Source organism: Actinia tenebrosa, unplaced genomic scaffold (genome assembly GCF_029948245.1).
Source record: "Actinia tenebrosa isolate PJP-AT-01 unplaced genomic scaffold, QUT_ActTen_1.0 PGA_scaffold12__29_contigs__length_12842862, whole genome shotgun sequence".
NCBI classification, from domain to species: domain Eukaryota; kingdom Metazoa; phylum Cnidaria; class Anthozoa; order Actiniaria; family Actiniidae; genus Actinia; species Actinia tenebrosa.
Genome location: NW_028292572.1, coordinates 5,204,553 through 5,227,542, shown reverse-complemented (window position 1 = coordinate 5,227,542; position 22,990 = coordinate 5,204,553). Strand labels below are relative to the sequence as shown.

Here is a 22,990-nt window from a genome sequence, read left to right as displayed (position 1 = left end):
CTTGTTTATGGACTAAGAATAATAATGACAACGCAAAGCGGGTTTACCATCCCTATTTTCTTATGGGGGGTATTACAAAAATAATCGTGTTAATATCTAAATAATATAGATGAATAAATAAATGAATAACCAAAAATACAAAATGACGACAATTGATATAAAATAAAATAAGAAATAGTTGAGGGGTAATTCGTTCCAGATGTGTCATTTGTTTGTTGTTGTGGTGAGATTTTTCCCCTCTGTGTCGGATCGTCTTCAGTTCTTACATTCTTCTGACGATAACAATGTACAACGTGTTGCTTTTCATACTTATCGTGCTAGGAAGGTTCAAATTTGGGGAGCCATGTATTTACCATTTTGATACAGAGTTTATTGACTGTTCTCATTTAAGCCCCACACAAGTACCACGCTTTTCACATCTGAAGGTTGGCTTTACTTCGTTAAATCTCCGCAACAATGGAATTCATATAGTAAACCTGACTCAAATACTTGCTGATCTACCATTACTGAGATACATCGCACTAAAAGGAAATCCCCTCAACTGCGCAGCAAGCAGAATATGCTATTCTGATATTGTAGTCGTGAGCAATTGTAAATGTGAGCAATCTACTAGTTCCTCGCTGGCCACGTCCACAGAATCCTCTTCTATCGAAACGACAAAATCATCTCCAAAACCTTCGACAGCGACAACAACGACACCCAAAGAAAAGAAACGTATGGGTTCTTATCCCACATCTTATTCCCTTACCGAAGCTTCTTCTACCGGAGCAACAATCACAGCTTCAAACAGGGAAACAACAGTAACAGCGACAATGAAACTCCTACACATTATAAGAAACATTTCTTCGTACCCTACAACACCACAATGATTGGCATCACGATTGCGGTCGTGCTACTGCTTTTATTCTTTATTGCTCTGGTTGTACTGTTTAAACGCCTTAGACACCGCCGCGGGCTTATGCGTGACATGGAACGGATCGAACTCCAAAGTTTGGACATAAACAGTCAACAAAACAGTGATGATGAAATTGTTTATGTGAGAGAGCACGCGGATTGAATGCTGGTAAACGTTGCGTTACTGTTCTGGTTTTGTGCATACGCGAGAGATTAAAAAAAATCAGTCATATACTGTATTTTATTATTTTTGAATACTGTATTTCATTTCAGTATTTATTATTTTTTATCAGTCTAAAAAAGTTTTATCAAGCGAACTAAAACAAACAAACAAACGCACAAAAAAAGGACAACGACCTGTTTTTAATCTATTTACAATAGATGATTAAAAAACACATATTTCCTAAGAAAAAACTAAATATAAATAAGTTCAAATCTCAGAAACCATGCCATATTCACAATATTTCATAGTTATCTATCTCTCTGTAAAAAGATCGATCTTCGCTTTCTTCTACGGTAGCATCATTCAAGAAGTCCAAATCTTCTTCATTATAAACTTTATCAGATTCACTTTCAGACTCAGAAGTTTGCATAATATCAATATCTGATTCAATATCTGATGCAATGTCACACGTCGCGTTTTCTGGATTTTTGTTTTCGTAAAGAAACAGTTCTCCTTATGACCTTTCGAGCTCCAGATCAGAGTGTACAGAGAATAAGGGCAATAAATTGATATCAACGTGAGGAGCATGTTTACGTTTTTCTCTTTCGATGTCAGGAGGAGACCAATCATATCCATAAGGTATAGTATCTTTGCCGCCATCAATCAATATTCGTTTGTCAAACACAACTCTATAGGTCTTTTCTTCTCGTTTGTTGGCAATCTTTCTCGTGATAGGTTGACGGGTGATCTTGTTTTCATTGACTATGAATTGTACCGCCTCTTTCGTAATCCTCTATCAATGCCTTCATACTCTCTAAGTTAATCAGTTGAGAATTTCTATGATTCAACTGAAATCCTCGCACCTTCACCACCGTAGCCCCATCGTTTGTACAATAGGCGTAATTCTTAGGTCCAGCACAAAAGAAGCGTCCAATATGCTGATTTGGCTGTAATTCGTTTGTGAGGTCTCCCAAATAATCAGAGGTTCCTGGCTCATACTCAACGTTATTATCTAGATTTTTGACGAAGACTATGCTATCTGTGTCTAAGTAAAGTGCTCTAGGACCTAACTCATGTATAACCCTATGGAACTCTAATCTGCCATATGCAGTCGTGAAAATAGCAATGAAAATATTACATCTATTATTTTCAGGCTCAAAGTCCTTATGCTTTTGATAAACCACTTCAATATCTTCTTCATTAATTAGGTGCAAATCCTGTACATTAATCTCAGCGCTGTGCATTAACTCAAAAAACCTCTGTGATTGAAAAAACGAATTCCGATTGTACTCTGTCTTTCCTTTCCCCAAATTTTCCCCATAAAGAATTTAGAGCTAATTTAGAAATTTGTCTAAGGCCGGGGTTCTTTTCGATCTTTTCAGGTCTTAACGCAATCCCTTCATGCGCAAAGTAATTAGCAATGTACTCTTAGCGCTGGCTCTCGGTTGTTACATCAGGATATTGTACTACCCTATAGTGTTCGTTCATGGAATCCAGCGCACGTACATAATCATTGAGCCTTTCAGGGGTTGTGAAAAATCCACATAACCCTTTCTTTTTACATATACACGCTGCGTCCCCCTCTTACTTTCGAAATGGGTCAAGCCTTGGCTTGGTGTGCAAAGGCATAACCATTTGTCAAGACTCACCATGATTATCTAGCTTTTGTGAACTTTTCTCGTAGGTATGCAAGAAAGTGAAATTCGCGCTTGCGGCGCTCCTTAAGTAGGATATGTATGTCAGAAGTCTTTTGTCGAGCTAATCTTACATAATCTCTGACTCGTATTCAGAGTACAGTATTCAGAGAACCACTTCAGCTAAACATTTGGCTGGTTCTAATATAAAAGGTAAGCTTCGTTGGGTGATTTTGAAAATATAAATTAAGATTTTGGAAATATTACCTTTTTTTATTGCTCGCCGGTCCTAGAGAACCTAGCAAAATAAAAGTTAGCATTTTGACATCACAAAGGATTGACTCTTTTTTTGTGCAGAAGTTTTAAAAGAAATTGTTGATTATATTGCTATATACTGTTATGATATTAAAAACACTATGCGAGGAAAATTGTTTTGGCTCTATATATAAGAAGAAGTTAAGAACTGTCTTACCCTAACTTCTCACTAAATACGAAATATATAAGAACCAGTTTTCTAGTTGTCAATCATTGAGGCTTAATTGGGCGTGGGAAAATAGTTTTATAGATTTCTCGTTGTCAATCATTGCATCTTTTAAGATTGAACGAGGGAAAATATAGCAATGCTTTTATTTCTGGGTGTACAAACTGATCGTTAACATTGATGGTTAGAAAAAACAAAACAATGAACCAGACAAAGAGCTTTCGCTGGGATTAACAGTACATGATCAGAATTTTCACTATAAATTTCATCTCATTTGATGATATATGCATTCGACCTAAGTCAACGTAACACAAGTCTAAAAATGCAGAACATAGAAATAAGTGAGTATGGAATTGAACTTTCGTATCCAAGACTCAAAATGATAAAAAAGAGATGCAAACGATATTAAGTCTAACCTTTTTTCCTTTTTTTACATCCACAGTTTGCGATTCACACGAATTATTCATTACAGATAATAAGACAGGGTTCTACACAGAACCCTGTGATCATGTCATTTGCATGGTGTGCTTTAAGTTCCTTCACGAAACAGGAATGTGCCATGTTTCGGAATGCAAGTAAGTACTCATGCATGTATCTCAAATTTGATAGCGTTAGATCAGATCATAGGAATGATTAAATATCTTCATTGCTCCATCGCTCAATACCTCCTGTCTCTTTACTTTCATAGGAACACTGGCATCACCCGCGTAAAGGGGTTCAATCAACCCCCACCAGAGGCAGTTTAAAAGGTAAAAAATTAATACTTTGTTCTTCTTTTTTAATAATACCAGTGAGGTACATTAGAGGGGAAATCCGAAGTTAGCTATTCATAACCGTTTTCTTATATTTTTTACTCTCTTTTTCTCTAGTTTCAGAACTTCAAGCTCAAGAATTATGGGAAAAAATCCATTGAATTAAATTTATTCAAAGATTTCAAAAGTTCTTCAAAACATTCAACAGGTAAAAATAATCCACTGACCTAGGGCATTCACCATTTTTCATACATCGGTTCACTGGTCAAGCACAAAGCATTCAGTCGAGGTTGCAAGGTTCAAATTTGAATAATCCTTTGAAAGTCCCTGGGCGCCCCGCTTGAGGGCTTTGTGTTTGACCAGTGAATCAATGTATGGAAAATGGTGAATAGTTAACCAGGGATGAACTAGTAGGGCAAGCCCAGGCAAAACCAAAAATTTGAATCATAAAAAAAATACATATGGCTCTTGTGTTTACTGTATTCCACAGACTTTGTTTGTACAGTATATGATGAACAATAAAGCATGCTTGAAGACTACTCTCTCAACACTAAGTCTCTTTGTCTTTGATTAGTATAAATTATGTACATAATTAGAAGTCAGTTACTATGAGAACAAAATAGAAAATCGTAAAATCTTACTTAAATAATGAAAGGAGTTGCAAGTAAACTTATTTTGTATTCACACACGGTTGATAAAAAATGATTTACCGGGTACAGAACCGGTGTGGTTTCGCAGGATGTGGTTCATCGTAGAGTAATTTAATAAAATAAACAGAGAATAGTAAAAGAAGCATACAAAGGCCATCAATATATTATTTAGTATGGTGTTAATCCATTTAAAGTTGGAGGGATATACGTTGGAATGATGACACATTTGAAGTAGCCGCGTAAATTGGAAACAAAACTCCCAAACGTTTCGGGTGTTTTAAGAAACTGAAGGGCGAAGTCGAAAAATCTAGTTGTGGCTAGATTTAAGACCTATAAAAAATATGTTCGTAGAACTCAATTAGGATGAAACAAAAGTAAAAAGTATAAAGAGTCTAATCCTTTAACAATTGGTTTTGTGATAGAAAAACTATATTTTATGAACAATTAGAACATTTTATCAGTATTAAACTTTGACGAAAAATATAGGTGGCGTCATCCCGATTGATATGGTGCAATCCAGCAAACTAAAAATAGGGTCCGTGACCCCTCCGGTAGAAACATGGGGTAGTAAGAATAGCTACGACATCACCTCCTCGTCCGCCTCATCGCGCCTCACTGAAGAGGCGTAGAACCGCCATTTTATATCTACTTTGGAGCATAACAGCATAGTTAATGAAGCGGAATGGTTGGGAAACCTATTGTTCTATAGAGTTTCCAAGCCATTCCACAGTCCATTAACTATGATAACAGCAATCGTGGCTTACGACAGCTCTTTTATTTCTAAACCGCTTTTTCGAAGGATGATGAAGAAGGACTCTTAGCCGAACAAAATCGGCGCAGCCAACTCTAAAGATTGATGTGCATCGATTCTTAGTTCCTCCAAGAAGACTGATTGTTTGGAGCACCTAAAGCAATAAATTCAAAATATATTTGCTTTACATCGAACAAAGGTAACTTATTTGCTAGTTCATCATACGTAATCTTCAATCTAATAGCAGGCGTAGCTCAGATGATTAGTGCGCGGCCTTCAGAGCTAGAGGTCCATAGTTCGATCCTCAGGAACTCCACGTCTGTTTCGACTTCTCTCTGTTCTGTGTAGCTTTAATTAGCTTTAAATACCCGTAAAAAGTCGCACTGATAGTAAGAGGGGGTAGAGGGCGCATCTTCAAGCGCATTAAACATGAGCCCTTGGCGCGGGAGAATTGGGCAACCACTCCCCGCGTTATCGAAGTAAAATAAATTACCTTGTTTTACCTTTTAATAGAATGCGTTGAAAGTACTTTGTGATACCTAACTTCATAGGAAAAATAATCTTCAGCACAAATTTAAAATGCTACCAAGATATTTGATTATTTTTTAATCTTCTGTGAAAAATAAGGGATGATCAATTAATTTATTTTACGTCAAATATGACTTATTTTTGACAACTTTCCATGTTTACGTTGTTCATCTTGATTCTCAAGGCTAAAAGAAGTCGGGGACACCCATTTTGTGTTTGCTTATTTTACTCCTATTATGATGTTCTTTCGTCGTGCAAAATTTTAAAAAAAATCCGACGATGGGACCTTTTTCCCATGAACATCCTTAGTACTTGATTGAACAAATCTTGGTTAGTATATCGATCTAAGCCTTCACGGTACAACGACTCAAAGCTAGCTAGATACAGTTAATGTCATTAACGTTGTCCTCTGAAAAAAGACATTTACCCATTTACACATTTAGACTAAAAGATATATCACGTGTTTCATTGTGTATTCTTTGCCTCGTGTGCAGCAGCCTGAACATTAAATGTAAAATTCAACTCGTGAATCGAAAATCCAGAATGTCCCGACCATTTAGTGAGGATTTACGATGGAGAATGGTATTTCAGCGTTTGTTTTATGCCAGGACGTTCGAGGAAACACGTGATATTTCTTTTAGTCTAAATGTGTAAATGTGTAAATGTGTAAATGTGTAAATGTGTAAATGTGTAAATGTGTAAATGTGTAAATGTGTAAATGTGTAAATGTGTAAATGTGTAAATGTGTAAATGTGTAAATGTGTAAATGTGTAAATGTGTAAATGTGTAAATGTGTAAATGTGTAAATGTGTAAATGTGTAATGTGTAAATGTGTAAATGTGTAAATGTGTAAATGTGTAAATGTGTAAATGTGTAAATGTGTAAATGTGTAAATGTGTAAATGTGTAAATGTGTAAATGTGTAAATGTGTAAATGTGTAAATGTGTAAATGTGTAAATGTGTAAATGTGTAAATGTGTAAATGTGTAAATGTGTAAATGTGTAAATGTCTTTTTTTTGGTGGACAACGTTAATGACATTGACTGTATATAGATAAATCTTATTTACCCTCGGCTTAAAATGAGACTGGGTAGGTCTTTAGCAACAGACATGCTAGTATGCTGAAAACTAAATAATTGAATTGTTTTAAATTAGAAATTAAAATAAATCAATAAATAGAATATTTTTATAAACTATATTATATTCCATATTAGTTAAAACAATTATTCGGTGAATATTCGCTGATATTCACTTCGCCTACAGCTAAAAATTGCTATTAACATATTTATACAAGTGAATATGATAAATCCGGCGAGCTCATTGGTCACAATTTACGTGTTATGCTGCTATATTGACCTACAGGTGAATTAACGCGCGCACGCGCACCGTCTTTTGTCCATTTGTGCCGCTTGCAGAGACAAAAAAATTGATGATAGTTTTTTCGAAAGCTCCGGTGATAGACAATTAGAACTAAATATCAGGGTGGATATTTCATAATTTCGACACGGATGGCGTTTCGGTGAGAGCGCTAGCCTCTCACCAAGGCGACCCGGTGCTTTGGGGGGCTTTTCTTCAGGTTCTTCGATTTTCCTCCCTCCGCAAAAACGATCTTCTAAGTTCTAATTGGAATACTATTTCTTCTTGTTTTTGGCAAGACGAACATTTTGCACTTGTCTAGGTTCAGAGAAAGACCGCAGTCACGCAACCATTTGGATGTGATAGCCAACTCGTTTACAAGTGCGGACTGGAGTTAACTAGGATCCTGATGACTGAAAGGTATCTGATTATCATGGGCATAGCTGGATAACACTGTAACAAAGTATAACAAGTCGTTTAGGAAAGTGTTAAAGAACAAGGGGCCCAACACAGAGCATGTGGGACTCCTCTGAATATTTCCCTAGTGCCTGAGGCCCGGTTCATACGTCGAACTTTTCATGAATCGAACCTAACACGTTGAAGATCCGTACCTATATTCTAGCTACTATACTATACCTATATCCGTACCTATATTCTAGCTACTAAAATATTGAATCCACTAAATTAAAGTCCCGATTTTGAGGGTATAAAGTTGACACGCTGGAAATAATAGTAAAGTCCAAGGAAATATTCATCGCTTAATATTTGGAAAACGCTGTCATACATTTTTTTCATATTGCAATATGTTGGGTGCCTTGATGAATACTATCGACTGGTGCAAGTCGCTTTGAAAGTTTAGGTCTAGTTTTTGAGAAAATAAGCGGTAAACGATTTCTATGATGTCAACATTACGTCATAATGAAAAGGCCGCTTTGAACTAATTTATCATTTTTGAAACCTTTAATCCTTTCCTGACATTGTGTGAAAAGCGCTTGCAGATCGAGTCATTCAAGATGACGTTGTAGCTGTTTCAATGCGGCTAGGTGTACCAGACCAAAACTACCCAGAGCCTCCTTAATATGATAGAAATTGGAAAAATTTAACCTTAAATTGTAATAATATTTAATATGCCGAAGTAGCTTGCAATATACACAAAATGGATATAATTAAAATCTAAGATGATAATTTAAAAAAATCTAACATCAATATTAAGTTATTGATTGTTGTTATACTATTAGCAGTGCGCACTTGGTCAGGTAAAGCGTTCCATATTTTTGCAGCAGTGTAACGCCAAGATTTGAGACCATAGGTAGTATTGTTTCTTTTCGGTACCTCCATAATATGATTCCCTCTAAGGTTATAATTATTTGATCGTTTCTGTAATAGTTCCTTGGAAACTTTATGACCATGAGCTACTTTGTAAACACTGGTAGTCATTTTCAAGATTCTTTGATTTAACGGAGACAGCATGTTTAGTTGTTCAAGTAGCAGATCATAAGCAGTCGATTTATCACCTGTCACAAAACGAAGAGCGAGTTCGTTGAGTTTTTCTAGCTTGGTTTTGGCCTCTTTTGGCACAGTGATGCCAAGACTCAGAACAATGAGTTGAAATGTGGAGCAATAAAAGCATGATAGACATCTTTCCTAGTCTCCAATGGCAACATCTTCTTGAGGCGATCTGTCGACCAACTTCACCAAGTAGCTCTAACTCATCTTTGACAAGAATGGTAATGTTTGCATGTCTGCATGTGAGCACGGGATTTCTATCTGTTTTGCCAAAAGTGATAGCTTGATATTTTGAAAGATTCCTTTTCATTTGATGATTTTTGTACCACTTGTCCACATTTTCCAGATCTAAGTTGATGGCTAATTCCACATCATCGATATTTTCAGCTGGCTTGAAAATTTGAGTGCCGTCAGCTTATGAAAATAATGTACTACGTTCTATAATATAGGATAAGTCGTTCATGAATACTCTTTATTATATGACAAGGCTATGACTGAGCGTACGTACTTATGATCTTTTAAAACATTCAAATCTTCGTTACAAAAATATTTCTTGATAAAAATCGTCGAAAAACCTTAATAGATTATTATAGATAACTGAAAGTCACTGGCATTTAATGTAAAACTTATCATACAAGCGACAACTCTTTTGATCAAGGCTCTACACGGCACTAGTTGATCGATTTTATACGACTAGAAAAACTAAAACTAAAACTATGTAAAAGTACGAACTAAAGTTCAGTAAATGAAATAAAGAATTAACGTAAATTTGTTATTTCAGTAAGCTTACAACGTAAAGTTTGAACTTACCTGAATCGATCGGGCGGAAATGCCAGTGGTTTCTTTCTTTAACATTTTAAGCAGTTTTCTAGGCTCATCCGCTCTTAAGTAAAAGAAAAATGTCATCCTCACTTGAATTTGAATGCATTTGTGGACAGGAGAGTCGGCAGTACCTTTTTTAAATGAGTTGAAAGTGTTCCGTCTTCATGACTTCAGCCATTGTGCATATGGCGGCCTGCTTCAAACAGTCAAAACGTTGAAAAGTGACACTGAAAAAACTATCCATGTTTAGTAAACCGTAATTTTTCAAAGCTTCTCATTCATTTCTGGAGAGATTTTGAGTTTTTTTTCCCATTAAGAGATAGGAAAACAAACGGAAGGCTGTAGCTTTTTTCATCTTGGTTGTGAATATCTTGAAGTCTAAAGGGAGTTTCAAGTACGACAGTTTTCTCCTCAACTCATGTTGAGTTCTTGAGGTCTTCTTTTGATGCCTTTTTTGCTTTGCATTCACATGTTTTGCAAAATAAAGCCTCACTTTTGTTAACTAGTATTTCAGAAAACTTTGAACTATAGCTAAATTCAAAGTAAGCTAAAACTTCTCTTTCTGAGCAACTCAAACACTACAGGACTACAGGCACGTACAGGAAGCCCTTCCAATGCAATTCTTGTTTGACATGCGCTGTCAACTTTACTTTTTGTTGCTTCGCCTCTTTTTAATCTCAATGCCTTGCCATATAATAAATATCTTATTAACTTTGTTTGCTCTGTCCGTACCGTAAGTTATGGATCCTCGTTTTTTCCTCTTTTTTAGGGCCCGCGCGCTAAGCGCTTGGGCCATAAGGCAGTTTATCATATGACCCGTACGGCCCTGCTCGCGCGCTCTAATAAAACCATTGGAAAACGTCACGTGATGGGGGCCGGACGGGTTGACGTAAGCGGGCCGGAAAAACCCGTCCGGCCCTGCTCAAAATCCGTCCGGCCCTCTTCGGATGTAACCATTAAATTTCATTTAAAAAGAAGCTAAAATGACTGACAATTTAAGCGAACACGACGAAAGCGAATTCTACTATCCAGACGAGATATCTGACACTGAACTGGCTCAGCAAGCGACATATTTTGAGTCAAATCTGCTCAATGACGGTGAAATACAGAAATACATCCGAGCACAACAGAAAACAAGTACAATCAACAAAACTAAGTATGACATGAACGTACTGAAGCGCTTTTTACAAGAATGTGGTGAAGAAAGAGAAATTGAGAATATCCCTCCGCCTCTTAACTTGACAGTCTTCTTTCCAACTTTTACATAAAGGCAAAAAAAAAAAAGACAATACTTTGTACAAACCTGATACAATGTCGTCCTTCTCAAGAAGTATCCAGCGATACCTCGACGATAAAATTGCAAAAGTAAACATCTTAAAAGATGAAGAGTTTAAGCTTTCCAGACAAGCCTTGATGTCCAGACGACGAGAATTAAGAAAAGAGGGCAAAGGAAACAAGCCAAATGCTACTGCTCCTCTGACAAGCAAAGATATTGATGCTATTTTTAATGAAAACGAGTTTGGAGTCCATGATCCAGAGATCCTTTCCCGTACTACGTGGTTCTTGATTACTTTGCATTTTGGACATAGAGCACGACACGAAGCGAGACAGCTGAAGTTTGGAGACGTACTTTTGAAGAAAGATGAAATAAATGGCGAAGAGTATGTAGAGTGGTTCCAAGAAAGAAAAACTAAAACCAGACACGGCGATGAAAATGAACACCAGAGAGCTTTCCGACCAAGAGCTTATGAGAGCGGCGACAAGAAATGTCCTGTGGCCTGCTATAAGCAGTTTGTTTACAGGCGTCCCGAAGAAGCCAAAAGTCCAGAAAGTCCGTTTTTTCTTGCTATAAATCATAGAAGGATGCCAAATGATCAAGTTTGGTTCCTAAACAGACCGATGGGAAAGAACAAGATTGGCGAATTCCTGTCTCAAGCAACAAAAGATTTGAAGTTCACGAAGTCAAAAGCCGGTAAAATTACCAACCATTCCGTACGTAAAACTGGTATCACAACACTCCTGGATGCTGGTGTTCCACACAACATTGTCGCTCAACTGAGTGGCCATAAGAGCCTTAAAAGCCTCGACAGTTATGCGGTTGCCTCTGAGAGCCAACAACGAAACATGTCGAAGATACTGAGTGGTGTTGAGAACGTCAAGCACGAAGCCAGCAGCAAGCAATCATGTCTCCCAGCGCAACCGACTACAAGTTCAACTGCCGCTGCAGGTTCTTTTTTTGGGGGAGCAAACAATGGAGTATTGAACATTCAGAATCTTGTTCTTTCAGGTCATGAAGAAAGCTCTAGTTCGTGTCTGGTCAAACCCAAGAAACGTCGTTTTATGATCGAGTCAGATGAAGAAGACTAACTAAGTCTAAAAACGTTGAAATTTGTCCATGAAAATACTTAGAGTTGACATAGACATTCTTGAGTTCCCAAGCTGCTATTTTTTCCCGACTTTTGACCAAATAGCTATTTGCGAATAAAACAACTTAAAACTTTCAATGTATTAAAAACAATTTTACTTCTTGAAATGTGCCTCGTGTTAACAGTGACTGTTAAATGGCTTCTTTTCAATCAAATAAAAAGGAATTCTCCTATTGGTTCTCGTTTACGCGCGCTGTATTTATCAAGTTTAGCAAGATCTTTCAGCCTTTTTTTACGATAAAAATTGGGTCATATGAAAAAATGCTTATTGACTGAGTTGGGTCGGGCCGGACGGGAAAATATTTGGCTCTTGGTCATTTGTACGGACCTCGCTGCGCTCGGTCCGTACGACATGACCTCGAGCCAAATATTTTCCCGTCCGGCCCTCCCACTCAGTCAATAAGTACATAGTAAAAAACTCGGTCATAACTCATAATTACGGTACGGACCTCGCACTCGGTCGATGAGAGCTATGTACTCTATATCCCATGCAACATTTGCGTTAATTATCTAATCGATCCTTACTTCTTACAAAAGAGCTTAGCCATTTTATCTCCCATTCTGATTTCTGGACATTTGCATATTTAGATTTTTGCATTGTACTGAGTAATTCTGTAAAAGGGTCATTGTTTTTGAAATTCATCAACTTCCATTACACTCTATACTAGGTGGAATGCTTGTAATGTTGTTCAATGTTTTCTGTTGGCAGGTATAGTTGCCATGGATTTATCAAAAGATTCTTGCTCTAAAAAACCCAAGGAAGAAGCAGGATTTTTTTCTCTTTTATTTCTATCATGGATGAACAATCTTCTATATACTGGTTATAAACGGCCTTTGCAGGATAATGATTTGCACGAGTTATCAGATGACCATTATGCCGAAGAAATAGCAGAACAAATTGACGATGAATGGGAAGATGAGGTCATGAATGCCAAGAAGAGTAGATGACAACCTCGTCTATGGCGAGCGGTGCTTAAGATATTCCCATTGCAACAATATGTGTATTTCCTGGTATTGAAATTTATGCACACAGCCATGGACTTCATATTTCCAGTTCTACTTTGGTTTTACCTCAGGACTCTCAAGGAGGATTTCCAGCACTACCAAAAGTATGCTACTCTTTCTGCTGCTGGGATCAGTGTTGCTGTATTAATTCGAGTGTTTGCCGGCAAACATCATGATCTTCAAACAAGATCTATGGCAATGAATCTCAAAATAGCATTGATTGGACTAATCCACAAAAAGGTATCCATTTAGCTATCTTTACGAGTGTATGCTACAGTGAGGACACTCGAACCGTGAAAACTTCGAGTTCTTCAGGATATTATCCCCTAACTTTCTACTTTTCCAAACCCTCTAATATGAAGTGACACACTGAGTGATCAAAATAAACCCTTTTTCAATTAATTGGCTCAAGAGATGATGTACAGTATGCATTTTTTTATCTGGACAAAAAAAATTTTTTAACAATTATTCGCCGAAGGCGAAGTGAATATCGGGTAATATTTATCGAGACGCGAATATTGGAGCGGCGAGGTAAACATTCTCCGATATTCACTTAGGCTGAGGCTAATAATTGTTTTAGTATAAATACACAGATGATTCTTATAAAAAAAGAAAAAATTTTAAGATAAAAGACATTATTTTCCGGTAACAGCAACAAAGCGGCTGGCCGCCATTTTGGATTTTCGCTGGAGGTGATTATCGTGTGATAGTGTGAGTTTCTCGACCAGTCAGCGCGCGAGATTCTCAATAATCACCTCTGTATTTTTACTAAACTGTTATAATGGTTCGAGTGTCCTCACAGTAAAGGGGTACTCCACCCCAGTCCACTTTAAAATAAGATATTTATAAAAGAAATGTTTCGATAAAGTTTGACTGGCAAATTCCAAATAGATTGAACAATAAACTATGTATTTTAATTAAAGTCAATAATTTGAAGAAAGAGTTGCAGCATTGCAATAATATACATTGAAACAATATACTCCACGACACGAAGTCATTCTGTAGAAAAATTTCATGGAACTTTTTAAGAATGGGCTGTAAACTATATGCCCTAACTGCAACTAACTGCCGCTCTATTACATGCCGACAGTATTTTGCGACCATTTGTTTCAATCTTTGAAGTTCAATTGCACCAAAACTATTTGGCATTTGCCAGCCAAACTAATTTGTCAACGTTTTAGTCAAATAGTACCTTTATTTAAAAGGGGACCCATTCCAGGAATTGAGTTCCCTACACATTAACAGCTACAATTGTCTTCCCTAGAAGACCCCAAGCGATCTATGCGAAACGCTTTCAAACCTATGCGTAGATCCCTTACTCGCGGCGACCCTACAATTCCTGGTTACGTTTAATTTAAGATTCTAAGCTCAGCCATGAAAAATGCACAGTCAAATCAGAAACACCTTAAAGAGTCGGTGTTAGACGGATTTTCGCCTCTCACTATGCAAAACGAAACTACAGAAGAGGTCAGGGGGCATGCTCCCAATTCCTTTTGAAGGATCTAGGCATGTACTTTAATTTGCAGCTAGTATAAAATAAGATCAATAACACAACAAATCAATACTGTGCTTTGTTATTCAACTTACAGGTTCTGCAATCACAACGCTACATCCTGTCTTCAGTCACAACGGGTCACATCCAAAACCTCATGTGATGTGCAAAGAATGGAAGAGTCGTACATGGTGATATCATACTTGATAATGACGCCATTCAATATTGTCATGTCATTGGGCGTGTTGCTTTTATTCATTGGTTGGCAGTCTTTATGTGGTGTTATACTTCTTCTCTTTTTTGTTATTTTCTCCTTTTCTATGGCCAAAAAGTACGCCACGTTGCGTAGAAAGCAAGCTGAGTTGACAGATCAGCGCCTAGGTATTTTGCACGAAATCGTCTCAGGGATTCGAGCTGTAAAGACTTACGCTTGGGAACAGAGTTTTATGAACTTGATAAAAGTTGTGAGAAGGTAAGTTGACTTGTATATATTGCTGTAATCCGATCTCAAACTGAAAAAAAGCAAGATTCTGTGAGACGACATTTGCTATTTTAAATTAAGACTGCTTCAATAAATTCAGGGCGTCTAGTAAAATGAACATATGATATGATATGAAGATATGTGAGAACTTCAAGGCAATCCATTCAATGGTAATATTTGTACAGTGCGTAGTTTTATATGCTTCAAATTTTGGATCGAATTTTCAAGCGGCGCCATAACATTTTTTATACTCTAAACTTTCTTTCCAAATTTATACGCAGGCTGCATAAGTACTAGATGGTAAGATTCAGAAAAATTTCAGAAAAATCGTACCTGAGAATGAGGAGAAAAAAAGCCAAAAACTAAAAATAACACTGTTTGATTTTCGGCCGTAACAGGCTAAACACTTAAAAAATCGTACAATAAAATACACTGTTAGAATCTAGGATAATTAAAACACATTTCAAAAGTTTATTTAAATTGACGCACTAGTTTTGCGTAGCGAGCAAGAATCAAATTGTCCAAAATTCGCTCTGAATTAGATTCATTGGATCCATCTTTAGCATCCACCAAATCCTGAATCTCTCTTACGAAATGATTTCTCTGTATTCCTGAAGTAATTGCTATCAAATATATTTAGGCACTGCCTAAAAGCGGAGCTCCCGATACGCAAGTCACAGGGAGCCCAATTTGAATGAATGTGGAAGATAAAATTAAAATCGGAAAAAAATCTTCAATTTTTTTTTCAATATTAAGATAATGTCTCCCATAATAAAAAACATGCACTGAAAACGAATCAAAATTCACTACATCGTTTTCTTTGCGCGAGAATACTCTCCAACTTATATGAATTTTGTACACAACTCACCACCAACCCCCCCAGGGGCTAGTTTTTTTCTTGGAAGATTCTTTTCGACAAAGTTTTCCAAGGCCGACAGTTTTAGGCTTTGAATCTCTTTTTCTTAAAACAAAAAACAAAAACGAAAGATAACTACATATAATCCAATACAATATCAAGTTTACTGAAATTTTGGAGATTTCCGAACTTTTATGGACAAATCAAGCCGGTATCAATTAAGCCTTTAATTATATAGCTTCTCATTAATCCCATATAGGTAACTGTCCAATTATTTTCCTAATTGGACAGGTCTTGTTGATATGGGATTAATTAGGCAGCTATATAATTAATAGGTAATGGGATTTCATGCTCCCCAATCAAGAAATAATTCTCGAAATATTCCTCTGACTGCCAAATTAGACTCGGCCTACGCCCTCATCCAATTTTGGAAGTCCTCCGAATTTTCCTCTTCCAATTATGCATGGAGTCCTATTATTATTTTTTATTATTATTTCCCAGTTTTTGACGATTTTCCTTTCACATCAGGCTTGCTTTTCACGTCATGCATTCTTTATCTTTTTCAGGAAAGAAATTGACTTCGTCGTTCGCAAAACCATATTCTACTCACTAAATACTTCAGTTAATGATACTTTCAATGAGGTCACGACGCTGGTAGCCATAGTAGCATTGATTTACTCAGGAATTCATCTTTTTTCCTATCATATATTTACTATGGCTACGATATTTCAAAATCTAACTAACTATATAACTTATAACATCGATTACTGCTATCGTTATATTCAAGACATAACATCTCATTGCAGAGAATAGAAAAGTTCTTGTTAGAAAAAGACTTGGATTTTGAACTAGAACTCAGTCTTTTTGAAGCTTCAGATCAAGTTTCAGGTATGACTAGCAAAATCGATAACTGTATGATGCTAAAAGGCCTATCAGCAGCATGGAGCACTAGTCAGCAAAATGTGATTCATGATATCACTCTCAAAGTTAGTCCACATCAGTTGATGGTTATCACAGGTCCTGTTGGCAGCGGAAAGTCTTCTTTACTGATGGCTATGCAGAGAGAGATTCCCATAACATCTGGAAAAATTTCATTTCATGGTAAGATGGCTTATGTTTCACAAGTACCTTGGACATTTTCTGGGACGGTGCGTGATAATATTGTCTTTGGAAAAACCTTTGATAAGATGAAATATCAAAGGATTCTTGACCTTAGCGGTTTGCAGAAGGATATGAAAAGATTCCCAAAAGGAGATCTAAGCATGATTGGTCAACGTGGTGTCGTCCTGAGTGGTGGTCAGCGGTCTCGTGTCAGTCTAGCACGCGCAATGTATTCAGAAGCAGAGATAGTTTTACTTGACGACCCATTGAGTGCCGTGGATGCTAAAGTTGGTCAACAGATCTTTGAAAAGTGTGTTTGTGAAGAGTTGTCAGGTAGTCTTAGAATTCTAGTTACACATCAGTTGCAGTATCTTCCTCGAGCCGACTGGATAGTTATAATAAAAGATGGTCGTATTTAAGACCAAGGATCGTACGAGGAACTAAAAGCAAGAGGAATGACACAACAGGAACATGTAATTGAAGTTGCTGCAAGTAACAATTCTGCTGCTGATAGAGCAGCGTTCATTCGAACCTCGAAACACGAAGAACCAGATGAGAAAGAATCATGCGACCTGGTGGAAGAGGAGGAAGAGAAAGATATTGGTCACGTGACATGGCGCCTGTACTGGTCTTTCTTTAGAACTGGATCCAACAGTGTGTCTATATTAAGCTTTGCCTTCTTCTACCTACTCGTACAAGGTACTAAGAACTTTGAGTGACATTATTTCTTTTTACAAGACTTGTGCATCATTCCGAGGGTAGAACTGTTTGTATATAATAGGGGAAAGTATAGAGGCTTTGCACCACCACGTGATGGCAGCCATGACAGTAGGCACAACAATAAAGTCTTTCTCCCTTGGGAAACTGAATTCTTTCTAATGTAAATCGGATTAGACCAGATTCAATTGTTCCTGCCTCCTGTAATGGCTGCCATCACGTGATGATGCAAAGCCTCTATAGGGGATGCTCCTTGTTTGTCAAAAATGAACATAACCATACAACTACTGGCAACAAGCAAGCCAACAAATGACCCGGCCAAATACCCAGCAAACCATTGGACTAATCTTTAAAACCGCGCCCTCCCCACCACGAGAAAAAACTGACAATGCAGTTGTGTATGTGACGCAATCAACACTCCCAAAAGCGATACTGAGTCGTAACTATCTTTGTGGGAAAAAGTAAAATGTTAACTCTCCATTCTTTTGAAGGTGGTCTAGTACGAAAATTGTTCGAATTTTAATTCGGTTAAAACTTTACTGGAATAATCCTTAAGGGTCTAATAATAACTGATTAAAGTTTGTTGTTGATATTCCGATGGGAAGTATTATAGGTTATTAAAATTTTTTACAGAGTTTGTCTACTATAACACCAAACATCGCTCTATACATTTCTTTGTCTTTTAATTTTTATTTTTTTGATCAAAATATCCGCTAGTTTTATGCTCAGTATTGAGGAAAAGAGACGAAACAATTGATTGTTATCACAAGTAATGTGCGGTTAAGTCCCTCAGGCGACCTTTGGGCATCTATAGAAATAAAAGAAATCCTTAAGTTATTAATGAAGAAATGTAAGGAGCGATGTTTTGGTTTTGAGTAGATGACCTCACAGACCCTATAAACTTTTGTAAAGATAATTCTTCCAGTCGGAATATCAAGACCAAACTTCAACTAGTAATTGTAAGACCCTTCAGGGGCGGATCCAGGAAGGGGCAAAGAGTGGCTGCAGCCATCACCCTCTTCAGAACGTTGGTTAGATTTCTTGAAGTGGAATAGAAAGCATATTTTTCAGCTGAACTAAATTTTGAACAATTTTCGTACTAGATCCTTTATTACTTTGATATTTTTCATTTTCATACTTTTGCTTTCTCACTTTTCCCCCTCAAAGCATTCATTTTTGCTACAAGCATTTTTCAAGCATTCCTGGCTAACATGTCCTACAGCGCACAGAGGAACTCGAGAACCGTTTTGGAATATTTTGGTCTGGTGTGCGTATCGTTTGGTTTGGTTACCCTACGAAGTTTCCTTTCCTACTACCTCGTAATCAAGTCATCTAGAAACCTTCACGCAAACATGATGGAAGCAGTGATCAAGTCTCCAGTGCTGTTCTTTGATACCAATCCAACGGGACGAATAATGAATCGCTTTTCAAGAGACATTGGCATCATTGATGATGAGCTTCCTAGACGATATGGTACGGCTTTGCCGATTATCGTCAAGTGCCTGGGAGTGGTTGTGATGACAACAGTCGTCAACTTGTGGTTTCTGCTAGTAGTAATACCACTTGTAATACTTTCTTATTATTTCTCTTGCTATTACCTCAAAACATCTCGTGAGCTGACCCGAATGGTAGCAATTCGCTACAGTCCCGTGTATTCGCACATCACTGAAACAATAAGAGGGCTAGAAGTCATTCGTACGTCGCATAGGGAAGAATGGTTTGTCAATGAATTGATCAGGTATATATTTTATTCTATCTAATATTAGCAACCTACTCTTGGTAATGATGAAGAAATTTATTTTTGTTAACATTTATTAACATGTAATAAACATTCGTACTTTCAGACTTCAAAACCAGCACACCAAGGCTTTCTATCTGGTTGTCGCCTCGAAACAATGGTTTGCACTTCGTTTTGATATCCTGGTCGCATGTATTGTCATAGGCGTGGCCTTCATTGGTTTGTTTGCCATTGAGGACAAAGGTAGAATGCAAAATGTCATTGGTATAGAAGGGGATGGACGTCCATGATAAACCAGCAACGTTTTAATGCAATTACTACCTATATACCAATATACATAATATACATTAAAAATGTCGTAACAATAATCTATTTTGCATACTCCCAAATTTAAGAGCATTATATAGTTACCATGCTATCAAAAATTGTTGTGGAATGAAATCGTTGCCTACAAATAATGTTCCGCCGCAACAGAGTCCTGTGAATATCAACTTTGTGTTGCAAAGCCATCAGTAAGTCTACAAAATTTTGTTTTTTCAGAATATCTGATATATCTGTTTATTTCTTTTTTCCGTACAGCTTTGGTAGGTATGCTGTTAACCCTAGCAGCATCTCTTCTTGGATCAGTTGAGTACGCACTACGCATGGCATGCGACTTAGAAAACAACATGACGTCAGTCGAGAGAGTCATGACGTATTGTTCTCTTCCATCAGAACCAGGTTACAACAGACAAGATATTAAGACAAAAACCTGGCCTGAACAGGGTATGCTTAAACTACAGGACGTGTCTCTACAGTATGTACAAAATGGGATAAAAGTGTTGGAAGATATCAACTTACTAATCCAACCGAGAGAAAAAATAGGTATCGTAGGACGTACAGGAGCAGGCAAGTCATCCTTGATAGCTGCCATTTTACGTATGCCAGAGCCTCAAGGACGGGTTTTTATTGATGGTATAGACCTGGGTACCATTAATATCCAGACTGCACGGACATCAGTAGCTGTCATATCCCAAGACTCTTTTCTTTTTTCTGGACGTCTTAGAAGAACTTTGGATCCATTTAATAGTTTTACAGATCAACAAATCTGGACAGCACTTGAGCAGGTCCAGGTGAGTGAAATGGTGTACAACATTCCTGATCAACTAGATTACTACATAGGAGAGTTTGGAACTGGTTTTAGCGCAGGTGAGCGACAACTTCTTTGTCTTGCAAGAGCTTTACTAGAGAAACGTCAAATAATGATCATGGATGAAGCAACAGCCAACGTAGACTACAAAACTGACCAGTTAATTCAACATGTTATACGAAACCAGTTCAAGAACCAAACGGTACTAACCATAGCACATCGAATCAACACAGTTATAGACTACGATAAAGTAATAGTTATGGACCGAGGTCATGTGATGGAGTACGATAATCCGGTGGTGCTTGCCGAGAAAAGGGACAGCATTTTTCACGAACTTTTGAAGAATCAGGGAACATTGACCAAATAGATAAACTTACTTTTTGTACCAGCCTGCATTTTGTGTAGAGAGGGAAATCAAGAGGTTTCTTTGCCTGCTTGAGTTGTTATTTTGTTAACGCTAGTCGTGGGCCTTATTTTTGAAATGGTCTCTGGCAGACTGGTAGTATAGGAAATCATATGGTTCCAAGTGCAATTTTCAACAATTTTTTGAAAATTTGAGCAAATGAGTTTTTCATACAAGACTGCGCTCGTTGCGCTCAGTGAGCCCGTAGAACGATAGGAATTTGCAGTCAAATTTCTCCTGAATTGAACAAGAAAACTTTACCCATATGATCCTTTTGTTATTAAGGACGGTGGTGTAGAATCATAATAGTGAGGGGTACTTTAACGTTGACACTAATGACGTAAGCATTTTTTAATTGGATTGGTTTTGCCAATGTTCTTGAGTATATATTTTTAGTTTATTTCTACTAAATAAATGAATAAATAAATAAATAGATCATTTACACTTGTATCGCTTATCGCACATGTATAAACATATTCAAATTTGAGCGCTTTACACCAAGAATGTAATTTTTCACATAATTATAATAATATCAAAAGGAATTTAAAATAATGTACTTAATAAAATCAATATTTTAAAAATAAATATTAATACTAAAATTTTGAATGGAAAATGGAAAGGCATAGATTTATCAACGATACTGTAGTGAGAATATTGCCTAGCGTCCAAAACCTGCTTTAAATAAAAAGAAGTCGACTTTAAACTAAGTTTAAATCAGTTTATATTGTTACATTCCCTGATTGCTAGGGGCAGACTGTTCCAAATCCTGGCGCTGCAACAGCAAACGCGCGGTCCCCGAAGGTCTTACATCTGGGGAGGAGGAATCTTGAGAAGCCGCTGTTTGTCCCTGCGCAGCGCATAGCAAAGTACACGGCGTCTTCACTTACAATAGCTCAAGCAAGTAGGGTGAAGCCATTCTCCTTAGCCTGAGCCATGAAGACCAGCATCGTGACCTGGAATAGACCTCCTCGGCTCGGGCGTAATGTTTTCCCCTTTCAGAAAACGTGTTATTCCCTTGAGTATCATTTCTTTGTTAAACGGTTGCGATCGCTTGCACATGAGAAGACACGAGAATATGGATACAACTCAAACGAAGAGTCTTATTCTCAAGGGAATGACACGTGGTCTCAAGTGGGAAATTATTTACGTCGAGCCGAGGAGGTCTATAGCCCCGGCCCCGAAAATCAAAAGGGAGCCAGTGAAGGTTCATTGAAGATTTGCACGAATCGAGGACTACAAACCAGGTTACGTGCTTAGCAGCGTTACTGAAGTTCAGCAATCTCTAAAGGCGATCCATCTGGTACTGCGAAACTCAGTTCAATAACGATTTGCAGAAGTCCAAGTGTGAGGTCATAAACGCGTTTATAAGGGTCTTAGAAGATTCCTCTGACAGAAACCCATTTTATTATCGATGTTAACCTTGGCCAGCCGACGGAATCCCGTAAACAGAATGACTCCGTCTTACTGTCATTTAGCATAAGCTGATGGTGAGCCGTCCGATCACGAGCAAGACGATAAGTCAGTTGCGTATCATCTGCATATCCTTGGACACTGAGTTAGTAGATGTTTCTTCGCGACGTGGAACAGGTGAGATGCCTACTTTATAAGTAGTATAGGTCCCAGACAGCTTCCTTGAGAAACTCCACTAAAAAGATCAAAGTCCCGGGACTGTTGCTGTTCGATGACCTCCCGCTGTTTCCTCCCATCTCGTTCCAGTTACACCAAACTCACTCTCTAATAAGTCGGCCATGATGCTGTAATCAATGGTATCGAATGCCGCACTTAAATCCAGCAGGAAAAGAAGAGTGGCTTCTTGCCTATCCACACTAGGAAGGATTTATGTCGAATTTATATAGCTTCACAGCATAATTTATAGACCACTCAGCGATTATATAGTAACCAAGCAAACCTCTTGATTTTTTCTAAAATTTATCAGGGAATCTTTGTTGCCAATATCGTATGCAATAGGCCCTTTGCAGTTAATGGTCACGTGTCTGTACTGGAATGCAAAATTTTTGTTTTTATATTAAATTGGTGATTCTTTTTAGCTACTTGTAAAGAACTGAATGAAATGAAAACGTGTGTGTTGCGAAATGTAGTTTTATT

General features: G+C 37.5%; 2 protein-coding genes, 1 long non-coding RNA gene and 1 pseudogene across 3 annotated transcripts; 3 read left to right on the top strand and 1 right to left on the bottom strand.

Moving 5' to 3' along the window:
• Nucleotides 1-1,259: 1,259 nt before the first annotated feature.
• LOC116299185 (uncharacterized) lies at nucleotides 1,260-2,709 on the bottom strand. Its single transcript, XM_089027939.1, has 3 exons — nucleotides 2,646-2,709; nucleotides 2,315-2,484; nucleotides 1,260-1,850 (listed from the first exon to the last, which is right to left on the bottom strand). The coding sequence occupies exons 1-3, from the start codon at nucleotides 2,707-2,709 to the stop codon at nucleotides 1,572-1,574; spliced, it is 513 nt and encodes a 170-aa protein (XP_088884065.1). The 3' UTR covers nucleotides 1,260-1,571.
• A 619-nt stretch (nucleotides 2,710-3,328) lies between these two features.
• LOC116299187 (uncharacterized) lies at nucleotides 3,329-4,443 on the top strand. Its single transcript, XR_004197439.2, has 4 exons — nucleotides 3,329-3,513; nucleotides 3,615-3,747; nucleotides 3,861-3,921; nucleotides 4,042-4,443. It is a non-coding gene; the product is annotated as an uncharacterized LOC116299187 (long non-coding RNA).
• A 10,336-nt stretch (nucleotides 4,444-14,779) lies between these two features.
• Nucleotides 14,780-17,316, top strand: LOC116299179 (ATP-binding cassette sub-family C member 4 pseudogene; annotated as a pseudogene).
• An 18-nt stretch (nucleotides 17,317-17,334) lies between these two features.
• LOC116299177 (ATP-binding cassette sub-family C member 4-like) lies at nucleotides 17,335-21,259 on the top strand. The gene is made up of 4 exons (XM_031707809.2): nucleotides 17,335-17,596; nucleotides 18,782-19,352; nucleotides 19,459-19,595; nucleotides 19,932-21,259. The coding sequence occupies exons 1-4, from the start codon at nucleotides 17,353-17,355 to the stop codon at nucleotides 20,846-20,848; spliced, it is 1,869 nt and encodes a 622-aa protein (XP_031563669.1). The 5' UTR covers nucleotides 17,335-17,352; the 3' UTR covers nucleotides 20,849-21,259.
• The last annotated feature ends 1,731 nt before the right edge of the window (nucleotides 21,260-22,990 follow it).

What these genes read in the sequence shown, in the direction of transcription:
- LOC116299185 (XM_089027939.1), bottom strand. Translation starts at nt 2,709, where the DNA reads ATGGTGAGTCTTGACAAATGGTTATGCCTTTGCACACCAAGCCAAGGC. An exon ending in AGGCTTGACCCATTTCGAAA is followed by an intron (nt 2,485 to 2,645) that starts GTAAGAGGGGGA and finishes GCCAGCGCTAAG; the next exon opens with AGTACATTGCTAATTACTTT. An exon ending in TCGTTTTTTCAATCACAGAG is followed by an intron (nt 1,851 to 2,314) that starts GTTTTTTGAGTT and finishes AGGCATTGATAG; the next exon opens with AGGATTACGAAAGAGGCGGT.
- LOC116299177 (XM_031707809.2), top strand. Translation starts at nt 17,353, where the DNA reads ATGACACAACAGGAACATGTAATTGAAGTTGCTGCAAGTAACAATTCT. An exon ending in TTTGTCAATGAATTGATCAG is followed by an intron (nt 19,353 to 19,458) that starts GTATATATTTTA and finishes TCGTACTTTCAG; the next exon opens with ACTTCAAAACCAGCACACCA. An exon ending in GTTTGCCATTGAGGACAAAG is followed by an intron (nt 19,596 to 19,931) that starts GTAGAATGCAAA and finishes TTTTCCGTACAG; the next exon opens with CTTTGGTAGGTATGCTGTTA.